We start from the raw sequence: 24,578 nt of genomic DNA on the forward strand, positions 1-24,578 counted from the left end.
TGACCATACCAGAAAGACCAAGAATTATTTGGGGTGATGCTTTCAATCACCTACTGGTGTGGACCAAGCATGACCACATGAACCCATTCAGTCTACACTGGTCATATGACAGAGCTCCAATAATTACTCTGGACACCAGATCAGGTGAGTTTCCCTAATTGGCAATATCCTGTGTATAACTACATCTTCAGGGAAAGTAACACAATAACATATCTCTGACTCCATGGAGAGAAGACAATGCAAACTCTGCATCTGGTACTTCCCTAAACTCCCTCTCTTGTGCTTTTTCTCTTGCTTGATTATAAGGTGTATCCTTCTCTGTAACAAACACTAACTCTGAGTATAACCGCATTCAGTGAATGCGGTCCCTTTTAGAAAATGATTCAATCTGAAGGCAATTTTGGGAATCTCCCAAACCTATAGTTGAAGTCAAGTGCAGGAGGTCTGTGTAAACTGTCCTTCTAAACTTTGTAGTTGCTTACACTCTTTGCAATCTTTCTGTCAAACAGCCAGAACTGACTATAGCTATATATTTTAAGTATTCCTGCATTCTACACAATGTGTGTAGTTCCTCTTAACTGTTCATACACATGGTAACTTAATATATCTAAAATTAAAAAGGGAAAGGAAACTGAAGTTTTGCTGTCAAATCAGAAGTCTGTATCTTACAGGAATATCCACAAGGGTAGTATTACTGATAAAAGAATCAAAGGTGGCAAACCACTAGGGGTGAAAAGACTACATGAAGGTTTATGCATCTGGTTTCTTCTGAGGCTTCTGGACTGTCTAATTCAAAACAAAGTATGGAAAATCTTTGGATGTAAATAAATTGGGTTATCACATTAGTTTTTCCAGTTGAAAACTGCAGCCTTTTAGTCATCTGTAAAATAAACTTTAAACCATGCAATAAGTATTTAGGAAAAAGGGACAGGAACTATCTGAACATCATTATTCAGGAATGGGGTGATTGCATGAATTGTCTTATAAAGTCATTTGTATAAATCTGTGTACACATAAAATGTTTCTTTTGAAAAAAAAAATATTTCTTTTGGGTATACTGAAAGATGCATTTCCTAGTAGGGCTTGTGTTCTAAAAAGTTTGAACTTAGTTCAGGAACTCAGCAAGTCTCTCATTCAAAAAATGGTTCAAATGGAAAAGTAAGTCCTAAGTATAAAAACTTTGAAAAATATCCATAGGTGAGTGTGCACCTCTTGGTTATATTTAATAAATTGTCCCTTTAAAATAGTTTTCTTTGGGGATCCCTGGGTGGCGCAGCGGTTTGGCGCCTGCCTTTGGCCCAGGGTGCGATCCTGGAGACCTGGGATCGAATCCCACATCGGGCTCCCTGCATGGACCCCGCTTCTCCCTCTGCCTGTGTCTCTGCCTCTCTCTCTCTCTGTGACTATCATGAATAAATAAATAAAATCTTTAAAAAATATATATATATTAAAAAAAATAGTTTTCTTTGGATGAAGGAGAAAAAAAAAAGTCTGAGGATGTGACAATTTTGAGTGGGCCATTTCCTGATACTTTCCAGGTTATAATAATGTTCATAATGTTCATCAATTGAAAATGAAACAATAGATTTCATAATAAATATATGGAAATCATGTGAAATCATTATTCTTTAAAGCTTATTTAATGGCTACATTTGTAAAAAAAATAAAGGTGCAGAAATATATACCATATTTTTGAACAAAAATGATCAGGAATAGACAATATTCAGCTGTGTGAGTGGTGTTATTTTCATCATATCCACTTCTGGTACATGAAGGGGAAGCCTGGCTATAATGATGTGGACAAAGGTTTTGTAAGAAGCAAATGGGCTAGAGGAGGGCAAATTGTGGAAGGGATAAACAACTTTCAAGCTGATTGCTATCTGAGAAATCAGGGAATTGAGGGTCCCCCCCCCCCCCCGCATTTGTGGGGGATCTGTTCAGGAACAGACATCAGAATGCTCATTTTAAAGATTTTTGGGGGCACCTGGCTAGCTTAGTCAGTAAAATATGTGACTACTGATCTTGGGATTGTAAGTTTGAGCCCCACATTAGGAGTAGAGATTATATTAAAAAACTAAACCTTTGGGGTGCCTGGGTGGCTCAGCTGGTTAAGTGTCTAACTCTATTTCAGCTCAGGTCATGATTGTAGGGTGGTGAGATCAAGCCCCATGTCAGACTCCACACTGGTCATGGAGCCTACTTAGGATTCTCTCTCTCCTTCCCCTGCTACCCCTCCCCCACTCACACTCTAAATAAATAAATATATAAATAAATAACCTTTAAAAAAAAGTATTTTTTGAGGAAGAGAGGAAGATGGTAATGGAGTAAGAGGATACTAGGCTGCCCCTACCCCACAAATACAACTAGGTAACTACAAAATCATCCTCATTACCCCAGAATCAACCCAAAGACTGGCAGAACAAACTCTACAACTAAAAGTAGAGAAGAGGCTACATCAAAGAAGTTAGGAAACATGGAAACATGGTTTGGGAGAGAAATAGATTGTGGCTGCTGTGGAGAAGAGGGAGCCATGGTTATGAAGAAGGGAGTGACACAGACTAGCACACAGGAGAGTGCACAGTGAAAATATATTCGCATAGCAAAAAGCAAGAGAGGCCAAATTTTATGAGTTCTTGCAGACAGCAGTGTTTGAAGCCTTGAGTTTTAAAGGTCAGCAGGCTTGCCCTGGGGACAGTCTGAGCCACTGGGGCTGCTCTTGGAGAGAAGGCAGGGCAAACAGCCCATGGACATACAGCATGGAACAGCAATCTGAAGAGTACCTGGGACACACAGTGGGGAGGTTATTTGTTCATCTTGGAGCATGTCCCAGAGAGATCCTCCAGAAACAAAGGAACTGGCAGGTGACATTTCCCTCCCCAGGCCCTAAGCACAAGCACAGGGCCTCCTGCAGGAACCAGTACAATGGGATCCCTGGGTGGTGCAGCGTTTTGGCGCCTGCCTTTGGCCCAGGGCGCGATCCTGGAGACCCGGGATCGAATCCCACGTCAGGCTCCCGGTGCATGGAGCCTGCTTCTCCCTCTACCTATCTCTCTGTGTGTGTGACTATCATAAAAATAAATAAATAAATAAAAAGAATTAAAAAAAAAAAGAAAAAAGGAACCAGTACAATGCTAATACTTGCTACCTAACCTGCCATGCTCCATGCCACGCTCCCTCACACTCCACTGGAACTGTCCTTCCCAATCATACTTGCCATAGTGCCAGCATGACAGGCCTCCTCCCCTAGAAGATTGGCCAAACCCCTGCCCACACCATGTCTCCCACTCAGGAGTTTTGCAGGGCGTCAGTGCTGGCGGCAGTGGCAACAGGTTTCTTTTCATGAACAGACCTGAGCACACCTAGTTAAAACTTGCCATATTCAGGCCAGGATCAAACACTGCCCACAGTGGGCAAAGAGAGCCTCTGCAGATGACTGTCTTGAAGGATGAAGAGGCCAGGACATAACAGCAGAGCGCATGCAGCATACATAGGAGATAGAGATACTCCCTGATGCACCAGGCCCTGGGAAACAGAGGACACTGCAAGATCTCTTCTTCACAAGGCCATTACCCTCAAGAACAGGAGATATAGCTGAGTTTCCTAACACATAGTAACAGGCACAGAGACTTACAGAAAAGGAGAAGACAAAGAATTTTTCTAAATGAAAGAACAGGACAAGGCCATGGCCAGAGACCTAAGTGGAACAAATCCAACTAATATGCCTGATAGAGAATTTAAAGCAATGATCATAAAGATACTCACTGAACCTGAGAAAACAGTAGAAGAAATCAGTAAGACCTTTACCACGGAGTTAAGGAATAACATAGTAGAGATAAAGGTTCAATAAATGAAATGAGAAACATACTTGATGGCAAGAAGAGCAGGCTGGAAGAAGCAGGGGAACAAATTAAAGACCTAGGAGACAGAGTAATAGAAAGTAATCAAGCTGAACAAAAGAGAGAAAAAAGAATTATGCAAAACAAGAATAGACTTAGTGAACTCAACGAACCATAAAACATGTAACATTTGTATTATAGGGATCCCAGAAGAAGAACAGAGAAAAAAGGGAGTAGAAAATTTATTTGAGAAAACAATAGCTAAAAACTTCCCTAATCTAGGGAAGGAAACAGACATCCAGATCCAGGATACAGAAAACCCCCAACAAAATCAACAAAAGCAGATTCATACCAAGGCATATTGTAATTAAAATGGCAAAATGTAGTGATAAAGAAAACAATTTTAAGATAGCAAGCAAAAAGAAGACAGTTACATACAAAGGAAACCCCATAAGGATATTAGCTGATTTTTCAGAAGAAACCATGCAGGCCAGAAGAAAATGGCATGATATTCAAAGTCTTGAAAGAAAAAAAATCTGGAACCAATAATACTCTATCCAGCAAGGTTACCATTAAAATATAAGAAGAGATAAAGAGTTTCCCATATGAACAAAAATCAGAGGAGTTCATGACCACTAAACCAGCCCTGCAATAAATATTAAAAGGGGACTCTTTGGGAAGACCAGAAGTGACAGTATAAAAGTAGGAAACACAAAAGCAATAAAAATGAATATTTCTATTAAAAAATCAGTCAAGGAACTCATAAAATAAAAGGATGTAAAATATGATACCATATACCTAATACATAGGGATGAGAGGAGTAAAGAATGAGTTCAATTGTAAATGACCATCACCTTAATGTAGTCTGCTATACACAGATGCTGCATACAAACCTAATAATAATCACAAATGAAAAACCACTGATAAATATGGAAAGAATAAAGAGGAAGAAATCCAAATATACTGATTAAAAAAATCAGCAAACCATGAAAGACAAGGATCAGAGAAAATCTTCAGAAACAAACACAAAACTAGTAATAAAATGGCAATACATAATATCTATCAACAAATTACTGTGAATGTAAACACACTAAATGATTCAATTAAGAGACATAGGGTGACAAAATGGATAAACAAGACTTCTATATGCTGCCTATAAAAAACTCATTTTAGACCTAAAAGTATCTGCAGATTGAAAGTGAGGGGATGGAGAAATATCTATCATGCAAATGGTTGTGAAAGGAAAACCAGAATAACAATATTTACATCAGATAAACTAGACTTTAAAACAAAGACTATAACCAAAGACCAAAAAAAGAACACTAATAATAATAATAAAGGAGATAATCCCACAAGAAAATACAAGAATTGTAAATATGCACCCAACATGGGAGCACTCTAGTATATAAAAGTTAATGACAAACACAAAGGCACTAATCCATAATAATAAATTAACAGTAGGGAACTTTAACACCTCACTTACATCAATGGACAGATTATCTAAACAGAAAATCAACAAGGAAACAATGGCTTTGAATGACTCATTGGAACAGATGGATTTAACAGACATATTAAGAACATTCCATCCTAAAACAGCAGAATACACATTCTTTTCAAGTGTACATGGAACATTCTCCAAGATAGATCATATATTAGGCCACAAAACAAGTGTCAACAAATTCAAAAAGATCAAAATCATATACCATACATCTTTTCTGACCACACTATGAAACTAAAAGTCAGTTACAAGAAAAAAATCTAGAAAGACCACAAATACATGGAAGTCAAATAATATGCTAGTAAACAATGAATGGGTCAACAAAGAAATAAAAAGTACATGGAAATAAATGAGAACACAACAGTCCAAAACCTTTGGGATGCTGAAAAAGTGGTTCTAAGAGGGAAGTTTATAGCACCACAAGCTGACCTCAATAAGCAGGAAAAATTTCAAACAACCTAACTTTACATCTAAAGGAGCTAGAAAAGGAACAACACACAAAATCTACCAGTAGAAGGAATAAAATAATAAATATTAGAGCAGAAGTAAATGATATAGAAACTAAAAGAACAATAGAACAAATTAAAGAAACTAGGAACTAATTCTTTGGAAAAAAATCAATAAAATTAATAAACCTCTAGCCAGATTTATCAAGAGAAAAGGAGAAAGAACTCAAATAAATACAATCACAAATGAGAGAAGAGAAATAACCAACCACAGAAATACAAATAATTACAAGAGAGAATTACAAAAAACTATATGCCAACAAACTGGACAACCTAGAAGAAATGGATAAATCCCTAGAAACATTTAACCTAACAAAACTAAGATAGGATGATATAGAACATTAGAACAGACCAATTGTCAGCATAGAAACTGAATCAGTAATCTAAGAGCCCCAACAAATGAAAGTCCAGCACCAGATGGCTTCACAGATGAATTCTGTCAAATCAAACTATTCCAAAAAATAGAAAAGGAAGGAAAACTTCCAACTTCATTCTATGAGGACAGCCAGCATTACCCTGATACCAAAACCAGATGAAGGCACCACAAAAAAAGAGAACCATAGGCTGATACCTTTGATGAACATAGATGGAAAAATCCTCAACAAAATACTAGCAAACTGAATCCAACAATATATTAAATAAATCATCACAATCAAGTGAGATTTATTCCTGGGTTGCAAGGGTAGTTCAATATTTGCAAATCAATGTGATACATCACATCAATAAAAGAAAGGATAAGAACCATATCACATCACTATTTGAATAGATGTGGAAAAAGCATTTGACAAAGTACAACATCTATTCATGGTAAAAACCCTCAACAAAGTAGGTTTAAAGGGAACATACCTCAACATCATAAAGGCTATATACGAAAAACCCACTGGTTTATGGTCACTTATTGACTGCTTCCATGGGTCATGGAGTGATTGGTGAAAAGGAAGCCTATGCACTGGTTTCTTACAAGGCTTCTGGGTTCTTTGAAGATAGAGTGGAAAAATTTTGGATAAAGTTAAATTGGTATTTTGCATCAGTTTTTCACAAATTGCAAACTAAAAACCCTTACTGAGCTGTGAAATAAATTTAAAAGCCTGTAATAAGCATTCAGAAAAATAAACTATCCTACATCACTGATGACAGTTAACACAGTTAAGTTCTCCTATCCATTTATTCATTCATGAAGTCAATAAATATTTGCAAATACTGCCTCATCCCTGGACTAGTCTGGGCATGGAGGACACATCAATAATCAAAACAATTTAAGTTCTCCTCCTGCAGATTATAACCACTGGGGAGAGAGAAGTAAGAGGTAAACAAAAATGTATGAGACACAACAGAAAGCAAGAGGAGTAAAGACAGCATTGTATTTTACGCAGAATGGTCAGAAGGCCTGTGTCATGGTATTAAAATCTAGCAGAGACCTAACTGAAGAAGAGAAGAACCAGTAGGATTTTCAGTGAAAGAATATTCCAAGCAGAGTGAAAAAGTAACAGGTCCCAAAGGGAGAAGTTTCTGTAACAGACTTAATGGTTCCTGAAAGATGTCCATGTCCAATCCCCAGAACCTGTGAGCATGCTATGTTATGTTAACTGGGTTGTGGATGCAATGAAAGATGCTAATCAGCTGATCAGAAAAACAGGAAGATCATTCTGGATTATCTGGGAGGGAGCAATGTCATCAGAAGTGTCCTGACAGGGTAGCAGACAGGAATGCAGCCTTGTAGACACCTTACATATTATCCCCATGAGATGTGTCAGAGATCATACCTAAACAACAAAAATACAATAAAAGTTTATCATTTAGTCTGCTACATTCATAGTAATTTGATAAGGCAGCAATAGGCGATGTACAGTATCCTTGGCAGGTCTGAGTAACGGCACAGAGGACAACGTGGGTGGAAAAAGGCAGTGAGAGGGGCACCTGGCTGGCTCCATCTGTAGAGCGTGTGACTCTTGATCTCAGGGCTGTGAGTTCAAGCCCCATGTCGGGTGTAGAGATAACTTAAAAACAAAACAAACCTTAAAAAAATAAAAATAGAGAAAGATAGAAAGAGGACAGATGCATTCAAAGGAGAGGAATTCGGGATACAGAGCAGACTCTAAGAGTCACTGTAAGTGGTTTTAAATTTAAGGTGAAAAAAAGAAGCCATTATGAATTTTTAAAAAGATTTTATTTATTTATTTATTTGAGAGAGAGAGAGAGAGAGAGCACACACACAAGCTAGGGCAGGGGCAGAGAGAGAGGGAAAACCAGGCTCCTCACTGAGTGGGGACCCTGATGCAGGGCTCGATTGCAGGACCCTGAGATCATGACCCAAGCCAAAGTCAGACACTTAACTGACTAAATCTCCCAGGTGCCCAGCCATAGTGGATTTTGAATAGAGGAATGGCAATCTCAATTACATTGCCTAGGAATTACTTTGCTCATAGAAAACAGATGTAGGATGGGAAGGTGGAAGCACAGCAACCTGTACAAAGGCTGTTATAATAATCCAGGAAAGAGGCTTGGCAGTTTAGAATATGGAAATAAGCATGGAGAAATATCAAACAGACAGTAGAACTGCCTGCAAGACCCTTACTTACTTGGTTCTTACCTGAATTGCCTTTTCTTTGGGTTGCTAACTTCACCATCCAAAACTTTTCTTCCCTTACCAAGTGAATCATATCTCGTTTGAATGGCTGATGCCCTGTGAACACAAAGTCATATGCTTAAAGTCAACAGATTCTAGGTAAAATTCACTGGAAAATGAGGTTCCCATTACATACTCATCAAGCAATCAGAAGCAACGTTTTTCAAATATTCTTTTCTCATGACTCATCTGAAGAAATATCATTTGCCAAGTCTCCTACACATATAGAGAGTTAGGAAGTGTATGAGTTAGGAAGTACTTATTCTTTAATTTTTTGGAAGAATGTGAGAAGGACTGCTATTATCTGATTTATTTATTTCATTAAAAGTTGACAATAGGATTCATTGTACTGGTGTTATAATTCATGATAGGGTCAGAAATACATCAAGTAGCGCTAGCTGTATACCATCCATCTATAGTTCTTCAACAAAACAAAAATTTGCCTGTTGATTAAAAAAAACAAAAAACACTCTCTGTGTGTCCCACATATATTAGGGAAGTCAGATGCCCCAAATCAGGGAACCATTTCAAGGGCCTCAAAGGACACAAAGGATACAAAGCCACTCCTGGAGACTAACATTCAGTTACAGAGGGCTCAAGACCTCACCCACAGAGACCAGGTTTCCGAAGTTCTCTAGCATCACATCTCGGTAGAGCTTCCTCTGGGCGGAGTCCAACAGCCCCAGCTCCTCCTCTGTGAAGACCACGGCCACGTCCTTGAATGTCACTGCTTCCTATGATACCAAGCACATGTAATCTCAATCTTACAAGCAACCTTCACTGGGAGGGACAGCACTGAGAGATACTATTTTCTTACCTGTCACTTTTACTCAACAGAATGGCTAACATTCCTGACCCTTGGTTTCCTGTGTGAACCTGAGAAGGTTTCTTATATTTTACATATGCCAGTGGAATATGAAATCAGAAACCTCCTTCTATAGCAGCTCTAAGGAGTCAATGCAGAAGCAGAAGTAAGGGCCTGGTAAATCCAGCAAGACTGGATGTTTTAAACTAAGATTATACCTCAATTTATAACTAGAGGCAACCAAGATGTCCCAGGTGGTGAACGGATAAATACTACATCCAGACCAGAGTACAATTTAGGGATTAAAAAAAAGCTATCAAGCCATGAAAAGACATGGAGTTACCTTAAATTCATATGGCTAAGTTAGAGAATAGAATATAACAATCTGAAATGCTATATACTGTATGATTCCAACCATATGACGTCCTGGAAAAGGTAATACTATGGAGACAATAAAAAGATCCATAGTTGGCAGGGATTAGGGGAAGAGAAGGATAAATAGGTGGAACATAGAGGATTTTTAGGGCAGTGAAACTACTATGTAGGACACTGTATCAACAGAGACACATTACAAATTTGTCCAAACCAACAGAAAGAACATCAAAGTCAATCCTAAGGTAATCTATGGATTCTGGAAACCTGGCCAACACAGGTCCATTGATTGTAACAAGTGTACCACTCTGGTGGTGGATGCTGACAGTGGGAGAGACTGTGGGTACATGAGGGCAGGGGGGGAAATCTTTGTACTTTCTGCTGGATTTTACTGTGCATGTTTAAACTGCTCTAAAAAATAAAGCCTATGTATATTTACACACCTAAGGTTACTTCGAAAAAACAAATATATGAAGAAAAAAATATATGAAGGAATAAAAGTAGACCAGTTAAGTGACATGCAGGGAATGACTCAGACATAAGACAGACAAATTCTAGCTCTTCCTGTGTGAAAATCTCCAACAATATTTGCATTAAGCAGAAGTCAGAGCCTATTGCACTGTGCTGTATTTGAATATTCTATCTATAAAACTCTAATGTGGCATGTATCAAATGCACTTTTTCATTATTGAGTCCTCAATACAATGAGGAAAAAAATAGGCAGCTTGTTCAGAGAAGTGACTTTTTGGAGAAAAGATTGCAAGTAGGAAACAATCACTACAGCATTGCTTAAAACAAACTCCTAAATCACCTTAATGTCTAGAAGCAGTAGGTAGTTAAAAATTAAAAATCATATCAATTTAGTAGGAACACAATGTAACCATATGTAATGTTCTATAACGTTAAACAAAAAAGCACAAGTCAATATTAGATGTATATCATGAATATTAATAAATCTATGAATATACATGAAAAAGAGTATGAGAAAATAAAAATAGTTAACGTGTCAGTGGTAAAACAAGCAGAACTGGTCTTTCTTATTAATTTGTCCACATTTGTTTTTGAAATAAAATGAATAATGACAAAACAAATGCTAAAAACAAACACAGAGATCATTTAACCTGGTGTTCTTGAGTCATCTCAATAAAAGAAGAAAAACACATAAGAGTGTGAGCTGGGCAGAGGGGAAGAGGGAGACAGAGAATCCAAAGTAGGCTCCTTGCTCAAAGCAGAGCCAAGGCAGGGCTCAATCTCACAACCCTGAGATCATGACCTGAGCCAAAAATCAAGTCAGACGCTTAACTGACTGAGCCACCCAGACGCCCCAACACTAACATTATGAGTAGTGAAATGGAATTTTAACAGCAAGAAAGGTAAGCCATATGCACCTTGAATGTGGTCATTTTTCCTTCCTACTTCTGGAGATGTACAGATTCCCGGAATACAGAGTCCTGGTAAGGCAGACCTGTGTCTGGTGGTGTCTGGAAAGGCAGAGAAGGACATGAAAGGGTGATTAGTGATGTTTGTCTACATGAATGCTTATTGTGACTTAGCCAACGAGCCCTTTCCTTGGGGTGGCTGCTGCTGTCTACAACGTGAGGAGCAGATCCTGGCATGGATACTTCATTCCTACACAACACACATACAGATTGTTGTATGTTGCCTTGTGCTATCTTGTGGCTCCCAAGATAGCAGATTCTGATATGATGGAAAATGAGACAACATAATGCATCAAGCAAGAATCATCTCTGGGGCAACAATATTTGGGTTCAAGTCCTACTTCAGCTTCTCAATTACTGTATCATCAAATTAGTAACATCCCTTTTCCTCAGTTTTATCTTCTGTACAACCGAGACAGTATTTCCAACTCATAGAACTGTTCAGAACTGGACAACATTTTGAATACATTCAGGGTTTCTTATTTTTGTAGCTATAGTTAAAAAAAATAACACTCAGTATGAAATTGCTCTTATACATGTGATTTCCACCAAAAACATTGTAGGATACCTGAACTTCTGACACTGACTATTCCGTTGCATGAAGGTCACTCATAACCTCTGAAAAATCAGTTAACTTTGCCTCATTATTTTCCCTAACATTGTGTTACCTTAGCAATAAATTTTAAATTGTTGTAGACAACTGTTTTCTAAATCAACAACAACACGGGTTTCTAGTATCTATTTAAAAACACAAGACTTGGGCAGCCCGGGTGACCCAACAGTTTAGTGCTGCCTTCAGCCCAGGGTGTGATCCTGGAGACCCGGGATCGAGTCCCATGTCGTGCTCCCTGCATGGAGCCTGCTTCTCCCTCTGCCTGTGTCTCTGCCTCTCTCTCTCTGTGTGTCTCTCATGAATAAATAAATAAAATCTTAAAACACACACACACACACACACACACACACACACACACACACAAGGCTGGGGGGGAGGGGAACAGTATGATGTAGCCAATCTGGAAAATGCTTTTGGCAGTTTATCAAAAAGTTAAACCAAAAGCTACCAGTCAGCCAAGCAATTGTACTCCTCAATATCTACCCAGGAGATATGAAAATATATCTCCAAACAAAAACTTGTACTTATGTATTTATAAAACTATTATTTATAAGAACCCCAAACTGGAAGCAACTAAAACGTCTGCCTATAGGTGATGGACAAACAGTGGTATGTCCACAATAAAATATTAGTAATAAAAAGGAATAAAATGATGATACATACAAGAAAGATGAACTTTTAAAATATTACAAGTGAAAGAAGCCTGTCACAAGAAGAAGACCATATTCTATATAATCCCATTTATTTTTTTTATAATAAAGGGTTTACATAAATTTAAATTTAGGGTTTAATTAAATAAAGGGTTTAATAAAGGGTTTATAATTTAAATAAAGGGTTTTAAATTAATTTAAATTTAATTTAAATAAAGTGTTCACAATATAAAGGCAGAAAAGAAGTTAGTGGTTGTCCAGGGTTGTTGAGAACAGGGATTAATGATAAATGGTAACAAGTGGTCTTAGCATAGGAATAAAAATGTTTTAAACTGAATTATGGTGATAGTTGCACCACTTGATGTTACAAAAATCACTGAATTGTTCACATGCTAAAGGAAAATTCTTATGTGTAAAACAGAGATCAACAAGTTGCATCTGATAAGTAACATCTCATTTAAATTAACCAAACTGGACTCAGAGTCCATATAGAATTTATATTTGACTGAATGAAAAAAGAAGTGGGAGGAAAAGGGATGCTGACCTTTATAGCAGAAAGCCTGCTAATAAAACATATCTTTCCACAGGAAATTTTTTTTAAAATTTTATTTATTTATTCATGGTATAGAGAGAGAGAGAGAGAGAGAGAGAGAGGCAGAGACACAGGCAGAGGGAGAAGCAGGCTCCATGCTGGGAGCCCGACGTGGGACTCAATCTCGGGACTCCAGGATCACACCCTGGGCCAAAGGCAGGCGCTAAACCACTCCAGCCACCCAGGGATCCCAGAAACTTTATTTATTTTTTTTTTGTAATTTTTTTTTGTAAATTTTTATTTATTTATGATAGTCACGGAAACTTTAATTACAAAAAGAAACCTAGTAACTCCAGTGGTAAAATGGCAAACACATCTCCTTCACCAAGTGAACAAAACTGACATCACAAATATAAAACCAAAATGCATCCTTCAGCTCCCTTTATGGTGACTGAAAAGGCCACCTCACCATTTCTGTGGAATCACTGCCAACAACGCGTAATCTGAATCAAACCATGAACTATATCACGTAAACCTCAAAAGCTGGACATTTCTGATATAAATCTGCCTACACATCATGAACAAAAAACATCATGAACAAAATGATGAAGGATGAGGAACATTCCGCATTAAAGGAGACAAGGGAAACATGCCAGCAAAAGGCAGTACATGAAATTCACTTTAATTAGGGGAAAACACTTATAAGAATTTTAAATGAAATACAGAACAAATTTAAATATGGACTGTGGGTCAGATAGCACATCAACAATGTAATTTTCTGATTTTGATCAAGATACTGTCATTGTATAAGAGAATATCCTTGTTCCTAGAAAATAAACACCATTTAAGAGAAAAATACAGGCCTAAAATGGTGTCACTTAGGCCAAGTCACCAAACTGGGACTTAATGTCTAATTTTTTTTTTTTAAGATTTATTTATTCATGAGACACATGGAGAGAGGCAGAGACACCGGCAGAGGGAGAAGCAGGCTCCCTGCAAGCCTGATGCAGTACTCAACCCCAGTACCCTCACCACCTGGGCCAAAGGCAGACACACTCAACCACTGAGCCATCCAGTTGCCTGTAATGTCTTCTATAATTGCAGTTTCAACCTCCCCAGAAACAGTCTTAACCAGTCACTCAGGAATTTTCTGATAAGCACCAATGAAGTTAATCTGTCACAGAAGCCCTCTCTCCATCCCTTCAAGATGAGGTAATCTGCATAAGATCCCCTGCTCTTCCCTCATACGGAAACTGACCTTGCCTGAAACCATCGTTTCTCTCCTCTTGCTAATAATTTCCTTGGCCCACCCTCCTTCCTACAAAAACCTTCCATTTTGTACAACTCTTGAAAGCTTCCTTCTACTTGTTTTATGGAATGCTGCCCAGTTTATGAATCATTTAACAAGGTCAGCTAAGTCTTCAAATTTACTCAGCTGAATTTTTGTTAATAATACAAACATTTAGGGACAAAGAGGTATCGTCTACGGCATAATCTCAAAATCTTTGGGGAAAAAAAGATGCATGAAGGATAAAAAGGCAAGGATAGTTGACAGCTGGCAGCAGATAGGCCTTGGTGTTTTCACCTCATTGTAAAAAATTTCAAGAATATCAGCAATTTTCAGACATAACTCATTAGAGACAATGGTATGACAAGAAATGCAGTCTTTTTTGAGACAAAGGCCAAGGAAAGAAAGGAGACTCTGAAATACCACCCTGAGAAATTGGGAGATACTCTGTCCTCCGTCACGCCGCTCCTTCTTTCCAGCCGGAAAAGAACCCGGGGATCCCTGGGTGGCTCAGCAGTTTGGCGCCTGCCTTGGGCCCAGAGCGTGATCCTGGAGCCCCACATCGGGGGCCCTGCAGGGAGTCTGCTTCTCCCTCTGGCTGTGTCTCCGCCTCTCTCTCTTTCTGTCGCTCATGAATAAATAAAGTCTTAAAAAAAATAAAGAACTGCCAGTTATTTTACTGGAATAGCAGAGAAATGCAGTCCAGGACAAGTAAGATACGGGAAAACCACAGGCAAGTCCACAGAACAAAGGAGAGGACACTCTTTTACAGAGAAAATTTTACAAAATTTGGGAATGCTGTCATAAACGAAGTCTACGGGACTAACCCGGAGCTTGGAAGTATAGTGGCCTTTCAACTGGCTGGGCTGAGGCAGGGGGAGGAAAGCCCGTCTTCTTCCCTCTGGGATACTAATGGTTAATATGGGATCAGGTGGTCTCCTCCAAGTGAGTCTGCAACTGACAAGAGTGGTAGGCAGGGTACGAGCGCTCTCCCCTGCCACTTCTGACTCCATTCCAAAGGAGGTTTCCTTTTATTAATTTTCACAGGAGTAACTCCTCAGAAGGGGTTGGGGACTATCAATCTTCCTACAGGGATCAAAGAGAAGGGCTGGCGCTCTCACCCCGTCCGATATTCATGGCTTTCGGGTTACTAAGCATTTAACAATTCTAAAGATAAATACCAAGAGACCACCACCATTCACCACGGGGCAGGAACTGTCCTTAGACTGTTATTTACACCACCTCGTTTGATTCTCGAACCACTGTATTTATAGAAAGGTAAGAATCCCATCACCATTTTACCAAAAACAAACACCCCCCCCCCCAAAAAAAAAAGGAAACAGTGGAGACAGAGAAAGGTAAGTAGGTGGCCCAAAGTTCCCCCGCGCGAAAGCACAGAGCGAGGGAGTGTGGGCGGCCCGGGGAGGCAGCGCCGCAGGCGGAGGGCCCGGGAGACCCTCCAGCAGGCCAAGCGCTGCTCCGCCGCCCCAAACGCCAAGAGGGTCCCTGGACCCTCGAGCCACCTCTCTCTCACGCAGCAACTTCCCCCAAATCAATGGGCAGTGGCCCCGCGCCCAGAGGAGAACCAGGAGGGTCCCGACACCAGAACCCACTCACCAGAGCGACTGGAGAACCCTCGCAAGCCGGCCCCCTGAGCGGAAGTGCCTGGGGCCGCCCCGCCCCTGGCTGCGCGGGGGCTCGACTACCCAGAATCCCCCCTTCCCCGCTGCCTTGCGGAAGCGTCCGAGTCTCTACGGCACTGGTTGGCGGACTACACTTCCCAAAAAGCCCCATTCCCACCCTCCTGGGCCGGAAGTGCTTGCGACTCCTGGGAGACGCGGCTCTATAGTTCCCACCGTGGTCGTGGGGGCGGAGTTCGTGTTGTCAGGTGCTTGGGCGCTAACGTGCGTTCCTACGCTGCGGCTAGGGTTAGCCCCTCTGGGATCCGGCCGCAGGAAATATTTTATGTTATGTTATGCTGCTATTAATTCTTCTGTACTGTAACAGCAAACCTAGCTAATATATCGTTGGAAAGTTTAAACTGCGGTAAGGAACTTCAGAGCCTCAGAAGAAGGCACTAGGTGAGGGTGTAAGAAGCTGTACATTTGGAAATCTACACAGCAGAACTGTTGATTAAAACACACACACGCACACACACAAAACCCAAAACACTACTTTAAAACTATATTACAAAATTCGTGGGCCCAAGAGAGATACGGTAATTTGGCTGATTCGTTATTACACCTCTTCCACCTTAGTCTGAACACCCCAAATCCGTGAGTCACCTCCATTCTCTGTACACTATTGTGATGGCCTAAAAAATTGTTATACCACCAAGAAGCGCCTTTAATGGGAATAGCCAAAGGCGCCTGGGTTGCTCAGTCAGGTGTCTGCCTTCAGGGTCCTGGGATCAAGTCCAGCATGAGGCTCCCTGCTTCTCAAGGATCCTGCTTCTCCCTCTCCTCTACCTGCCACTCTCCCTGCTTGTGCTCACTCTCTCTCGAGCGGGCACTCTATCAACTACATAAATAAAATTTTTAAAAAATTAAAATAACAGGAATAGCCAAGGCACCTCAACAGAACCTCATGGGCATAAGTCTTGGAGTTTCCTGGGGTATTTGGTAGACCACTCACATGGGATAAAGACCAGAGACAACCTCAGGAGGAGGAAAAAGATTGGACACACACAGGTCCAAATCTGGGTTCTACGCACCCCAACAGGACATTCACTATCAGTAATGACCAGAATCAGGCAGCAGAGGGCAACATAGAAAACACTGGCGTTGCATAGCATGGGTCCTCCTGAGGCACAGGACTGGATCGCAACTACTTGGATCTAAGAGCTATAGAGTCTCTTTTATTCTGACAATCTCACCTCTTTAAACATACATAGTCTTTTATTTTTATTTAAATTCTAGTTAACATACAGTGTAATACTGGTTTCAGGAGAAGTCAGTAATTCATCGCTTACATGCAACACCCAGTGCTCATCACAAGTGCCCTCAATACCCATCACCCATCTAACCCATCTCCCACCCCACCTCCCTCCTTCACTCTTCTGTTTGTTTTCTATCCTTAGGAGTCTCTTATGGTTTGTTTCCCTTTCTCTTTTTTCTCCCCTCCCATATGTTAATGTTTTGTTTCTCAAATTCCACATATGAGTGAAACCATATGGTATTTGTCTTTCTCTGACCATTTCACTTAGCAGAATACACTCTAGCTCCATCCATGTCCTTGCAAATGAGTGAGATTCTTTTTGATGGCTGAGCAATATTCCATTGTTTATATATACCACATCTTTATCCATTCATCAGTCAATGGACATTTGGGGTCTTTCCATAATTTTGCTATTGTTGATAATGCTGCTATAAACATCAAGGTGCATGTACCTCTTTAAGCACACATAGTCTTATAAGTTGCACAGCCTTGAGTATCTTTATCTATGATGTCAGCCCTAGCCTGACATCACCAAAACTGGCCTTTAAGAAGATCAGGCTGATGACAGAGAAATTCCACTCCTAGGTTTATACCCAAGATAAATTAAAACATATGTCCACACTTGTACAAAAATGTTCATAGCAGCATTATTTATAATAGCTAAATTGTAGAAACAATCCAAATGTCCAATTACTAATAACTAGGTAAAGAAAATTTACCTAGTAAATAAATAAGATTCTGCACTTAAAAGATGGAGTATGATTCATTCAAGGATTAGCCTTGAAATCATGCTTAGTGAAAGAAGCTAGACACAATAAAGAATGTGTTTTATGATCCTGTTTATATGAAATGCACAGAATACATAAATCTGCATTGATCAAAGAAATCTGATTTGTTGTTATCAGGGACTTGTCCATTGGGAGTGGAGAATGGCTGCTAACGGGTAGGTGGTGGCAAGGGGGCAGGGGTTGGTGAGCTGATGAAAAACCTCTGGAATGAGATAGTGATGATAGTTTATATCTTTGTGAATATACCAAAAATCAGGCAATCCTACACCTTACAAGTGTGAATATTAAAGTCTGTGAATTATATCTCTTTTTTTTAAAAAAAAAAGAGATTGGCCTGTTTGAAACTATTTCTCACTCACAATTATGGACTGAATTGTGCCCCCTGCCATACATATGTTGATGCCCCAAACACCAATGTGACTGTATTTGAAGATAGGGTCTTTAAGAAGGCAATTAAGATTAAATAGGTCATTATCATGGGCCCTCATCTGATAGGATACAAACAAGTGGAAAAGTATTCATGTTCATGGATTGGAAGAATTGATACTGTTAAAATATTAATACTACCAAAAGCCATCTATAAATTCAATGCAATCCCGTCAAGATTATAATGGCAATTATTTTTTTTTTTTACCTAAGTAGAAAAAACTCTTAAAATTTATATGGCACCAAAAGAGACCCCTATAGCCTGAGAAAGAACAAATCAGGAAGCATCACACTTCCTGATTTCAAGCTATACTATGAAGTTATAGTCATCAAAACAGTATGGTGCTGGCATAAAAAAACAAATAGATCAATGGTACAGAACTGATAGCCCTGAAATAAACCTGAGCATATATGGTAAACTAATATTTGACAAGGGAGTCAAGAACACTCAGTGGAGAAAAGACCATCTTTTCAATAAATGGTGCTGAGATAATTAGATATTCACATGTAAAGGAATAAAACTGGACCCATAACTTATACCACTCACAAAAATTAACTCAAAATGAGTTAAATACTTAAACGTTAGAAACTCCTAAAAGGAAATAGGAATAAATCTCCTTAACATGGATATTGGCTACAATTTTTTGGATATGACACCTAAAGCACAAACAAAATAAAAAAATAAACAAGTGAGACTTATCAGACAAAGAAGCTTCTGCACAGCAAAAGAAACCATGAACAAAGTGAAATGACAACCTATGCAATGGGGAAAAATCTGCAAGCCATATATCTGATAAGAAGATAATATCCAAAATATATAATAACTCATACAACTCAATAACAAAACAAACAAGCAACCCCCTCCCAAATAACCTAGTTAAAAATGAGCATAGGACCTAAACAGACACTTCTCCAAAGAAGATACACAAAAGACCAACACGTACATGAAAAAATGCTCAATTTCACTAGTCATTAGTTACACCCAAATTAAATCACAATGAAATATCATATCATGCCTGTTAGAATAGCCATCATCAGAAAGGTAACACATGCTGGCATGGATAAGAAAAAGGAAACACTTCTGCCCTGTTCGTTAGACTGTAAATTAATACAGCCACTGTGGAAAACAGTATGGAGGATTCTCAAAAAAAAATTAAAAATATAAGTACTATATAATTCAGCAATTACACTTCTGGGGATATATCCAAAGGAAATGAAAACACTAATTTGCAAAGATATTTGAACCCCCATGTTGGAAGCAGCATTATTCACAATAGCCAACACAAGGAAACAACTTAAGTTTTAATCAATGAGTGAATGGATAAAGAAGTTTTGGTATATATTACTGAGCCATAAAAAGCAATGATGAGTTCGCTTTGGCAGCACATATACTAAATAAAGAAATGATGAGATTCTACCATTTGCAACAAAATGGAAAGACTTTGAAGACATTCTGTTAAGTGAAATAAGGCAGAGAAATACAATTACTGCATGATTTCACTTATATGTGGAACCTAAAACAAAAAACAAATTAATAGAAAAAGGGAACATATTTGTTGTTACCAAAGGAAGGGGTGGGGGGAGGGGGAATTGAGGGAAAGTAGTCAAAGGTATAAATTTCCAATTATAAGATAAATAAGTACTAGGGATGTAATGTACAAAATGACTATAACCAACAATATCATATGATATATAGGAAACTTCTTATGATGGTAAATCCTAAGAGTATTCATCACAAGGAGAAAATGCTTTTTTCCTTTTTCTTTATATGAGAAGATGGATGTTAGCTAATCCTATTGTGGTAATCATTTCACAGTATATGTAAATCAAACCATCACACTGTATACCTTAAACTTATACAGTGATGTATGTCAATCATTTCTCAATAAAATTGCGGATAAAAAATAAATATTTGGTTAACATGTATGTGAGAATATTTATAACAGAATAATGAATATCTATAACTATTAGAGCCATCATTGTTGGAACTGATGTAATAGTGTTATTATCTACAACTATCATCTTTCATTACTCATTCCATATCCCCCTTACTCTCAGCGAACACCTCAGTTCATTGTGGTTCTTTTCCTAGCAGGATGAAGCAAATTTTTGTTCTTCGAGGTTTTGAGACATTAACAGTCCTGCCTGAATTGTGCCGTTGTATGTTCTCCATTGATTTTTAAATCATAAGATGCGCTTTTAAGATACACAGTGATCTTTTGCATTCCAGACATAGTCTTGATTACCTCCACTGTGTTGCAGCAACTCAATTCTCTCATTGTTGTCAGGATCAATTACCCCAGCCAATAAAAGAACTCCCTTCTTTGACTATTCATTCAGAAGTAAGAGACATCAAATGCCCAACTGGAAGTACCAAGTTCAAGTTCAATGGAATTATTATTGTGTCTTCTGATGGACTCATTCAACCCCTTGGAACTAAGATTTCTATGGAGACTGTTCATGAAGACAGGAAGCAAAATATTTGCTATTGGATCACTTGAAGTAATAGTGAGTGAAATCACTCAAATTTCTACCCCTGGATTCCTGATCTTGTGAAACTTGGTTATGGGTGAAAAAGCACCATATTCTGGGCACTTATTTAAATCATATACAGCATATATGAGGACATTGTCTTAGCCCAACAAGATAATGCCACCTACCTGGTAATGTAAGTTAGTTTTCAAAAGGCTAGTCCACTTTCTATCAATTCACCTATTTCATGGTGATGGGGAACATAACAGAAACAATGCATTCCATGAGGACAGGCTCATTGCCCCACTTCATTTGCTATGAAGTGAATTCCTTTATTAGAAGCAATGCTATGTGCAGGTTCCTTAAAAAATTAAAAATAGAACTACCATATAATCTAGTAGTTGCACTAGATTAGGGTATTTATCCAAAGAATATGAAAACCCTAATTCAGGGAGATATATGCAGCTCCATGTTTACTGCAGCATTATTTACAACAGCTAAATTATGGAAGCAGCCCAAGTATCCATCAATAGATGAATGGATGGATATATATATATATCCAGAGTGGAATATTATTCAGCCATTAAAAATGAAATCTTGCCATTTGCAACAATATGGATGGATCTAGAGAGTATAATGCTAAGCAAAATAAGCCAGTCAGAAAGACAAATACTATATGCTTTTACTCATATGTGGAATTTAAGAAACAAAACAAATGAACAAAGGAGGATAAAAGAGACAAGCCAAAAAACACTCTTAACTATAGAGAACAAACTGTTACCAAAGAGGAGGTGGGGAGGGATGGTTGAAATAGGTAAAGGAGATTAAGAGTACACTTATCTTGATGAGCATTGAGTAATATATGGAATTACTGCATCACTATATTGTACATCTGAAACCAATATAACACTGTTAATTATACTGGAATTGAAATTAAAATAAATTTTTAAAAAACAGAGTCAATGCTGTATGGAATACTAAAATGGTGGAAAAGAACTATCAGAGTACACAATTGGTAGCTTGGGCAAAGCACTGCAGGCATGGATGGCAAATCCATGTCCAGAGTGTCTATTCAATTAAAAACAAGGTACTGCCCCTTCCATGATGGAAATGATCTAATGGAATCAAACTCCCACAGGTAGTTGCAAAAATATCCTGGAGAAAGGGGCTATATAAAGGAACCAGTGTTGGTTCCTGGGCACTCAGCAATGACTATAGCCAGGATTGCCTTGGTACATAGAAGTTTAAATTGTTTAAACTGTGGATAACCTCCATTCCTGCCATTGTGGCCACTTGGCTCAAGAGTCCACTAGGCAATAACAGAAATGGCTTTGACAAAAGCTAAAAGTTATCAACACACTAGGTCAAACTACTTTATTAAAACCTTCCACTACTGAAAGTACCCTAAGGTAGTCATTTACATGGAGCACACTTATCTTCACATTCTCTCCCCACTAAGTAGTCTATCCAAAATACCTCTCCCTTAGCAAGCTTTGCGACCAATTTTCCAATCATGTATCTTTGAAGAGCCTGAAAATAGGGCCAAACCCTTGGCCATAACCCATGAAACTATATAGACCCTTAAGTCTAGCCGTGTTTTCCTTCAGGCCAAATGAGCAACCAAGGTGTACTGCTCAAAGTTCTACCCACTGGGGGAATTTCTCTTCACAACTGTCCTCCAGGATGTCCTAGAAAGTGTTATGTTTCAGTTGAACAATTTCAGGTCAGTGCTGTATATCACACAGAACTATCAGAAGATTGGTCAAGAGTGAGTTTTCCCTACCTCACTAAGGAAACTAGTCATAAGGAATTTTCTGTAAAACCACAGGGACATACTGGGAGAAAGTAATGTAGCACAAGTATAGACCATGGGCATTTGGGCCATGTACTGATGCTTTCAATGCCTCATATATACTTCCATTTACTTCTCATATATATCTTTCATTTGATAATGGAGTGCTTCTGTAAATACCCAAATCTAAGCCCACATTGGTAAGATGACAACTAGTCCATGAAGACAAGGTCAGAGTATATGGTAATTTGGTAGCCTATGGCTAACTCTTCAGCCACTGCTAAAGTGCAATAGTAAAACCAAAGCTGTTTCTTAAAGAGAAGGTAGGTGTCTGGAGAGGATGCAGGGGTTTGTGCCAAAATTCTAAGAGTCTGTGCTATGAATCATCTATAGGAGCTGGCCAAACATTCCAAACACCATTCTGTCACTGACATTTCAAGAACCTTTGAATCTGCTGGATCATATGGCCCAAATGGCAGAGCAGCTTATATATGGCAGCCTAGACTTGTTGAGAGCCTACTTCTCTGGGCTCCAGTCAGAAAGTTTTCAGGTTACACAAAAAAAGGAGCAGGGTCACCCCCTCCCCAAATGAGGAATACACTTGTTCAAAAATCCGAGGAGCATACTAGGCATGATGACTCTCTTTTGGTTGTAGGAGGGGCCAGATGCAACCTGTCCTTTACTTTAGATGTGGTATTTTGACATGCCAACACCAATGACCCCCTAGAAGTTTTACTGAAGTGGAAGGCACCTAGATTTTTAGGGAATTTATTTCCCACCCTCTGGCATGCAGTCTTACCAATATGCCTACGATAACAGTGACTTCCTGCTCATCAGGGCCAATCAGCATCAATCAATGTGCCAGTTCAGAGACAGGATCCAGCAATCTCAGGTAAATGGTCCCTTTGGGGAAGCCTAGGAAAAGATTAAAACTGCAGTATGTGGCAGGGTAGCAGGGTACTTACTCAGGAAGATGCAGCCTTTCCTTAATTCAATAAATTATGGGTGTAAAAATTGGCTCATGTCTGGGTGCGTTTAAGAGGTAGTCAATCTGTTTCTGGTGGATGCAGTTGGACTTCTGTTCACATGACCTGAAACTATCCTATTTATACATATCAAATAAGAATTTAGTACTCTAAACATCTATTTGTTTTAGGGACATTAAAGTCAATAGCCAATGTCATATATCAGGCTATTTTGAACCTATGTTGGCTCTGCTGTCCTTTATAGAGTATCCTTGCCCAACTTGTCTGGGGATTAAATGCCACCACTTGGCTGATACCACACTAGGATCCCATCATTTAATTTCACTTAAGGATCCCAGTTCAATGGTGTTCCCATTGTAATACCTCATCTACAGAGTAGAACAAACCTTGAGCTCTTCAAAGATACTGAGATTCCTCTCACAAATTATTTCTCATGGTGAATTATGATTCCTTTATTCCTCCAAGGTGAATGAGCATGTCTGACATGATAAATCTGCTCCAACATTCAAATCTCCCTAAGACTTTGAACATTTTCCTCCACACTGTACCAAATAAATTCTGGAATTTCAATTCAACTTAGTGTAACTACATTTCCTTCCATTTCACAACCTACCAACCACCAACAACAAAAAATACCCCTTTATAACTTATGGAGCTAAAATTTTGAATCCAGAATCTCTGTTCAGTAAATTTATTTCAATATATACATCTCATCCAATTTTATACTTCTTGTACCATGATCCCATGCTCCTAAGATCCATTCCCAAACATGTTCTCAGATTTGTATATATCAATTGAAAAATCATGAAATTCTTTTGATGTGTGGAGTACCACTTCAATGTCCAATGTGTACCTAAGTCTCTGGTACCTGGCGTGACTTGAATCTAAGTACAGATGTGGAAGCAAAGAAATATGGCAAGATTTGGTCCTGAGAAGAATCAGTAGTGTCTTTCAAGGTATCTATCTCAGTGGAAACTACTGCATGTTCTTCAGGCATAAAAGGGTCAATTTC

The 24,578-nt window shown here is 38.8% G+C and overlaps 1 protein-coding gene across 1 annotated transcript in view; it reads right to left on the bottom strand.

The window, feature by feature from the left end:
- LOC140609190 (uncharacterized) overlaps positions 1-24,578 on the bottom strand; it is a 58,386-nt gene that overhangs the window by 5,400 nt on the left and 28,408 nt on the right. Inside the window, exons 6-8 of the mRNA XM_072784473.1 lie at positions 11,032-11,055; positions 9,074-9,200; positions 8,431-8,523 (exon numbers count right to left, since the gene is read on the bottom strand). Of these exons, the coding sequence (XP_072640574.1) occupies positions 8,431-8,523; positions 9,074-9,200; positions 11,032-11,055 (244 nt within the window). The remainder of the gene's footprint in view (positions 1-8,430; positions 8,524-9,073; positions 9,201-11,031; positions 11,056-24,578) is intronic.

The sequence above is a fragment of the Canis lupus genome, chromosome 1, assembly GCF_048164855.1.
Source record: "Canis lupus baileyi chromosome 1, mCanLup2.hap1, whole genome shotgun sequence".
Taxonomy (NCBI): Eukaryota; Metazoa; Chordata; class Mammalia; order Carnivora; family Canidae; genus Canis; species Canis lupus.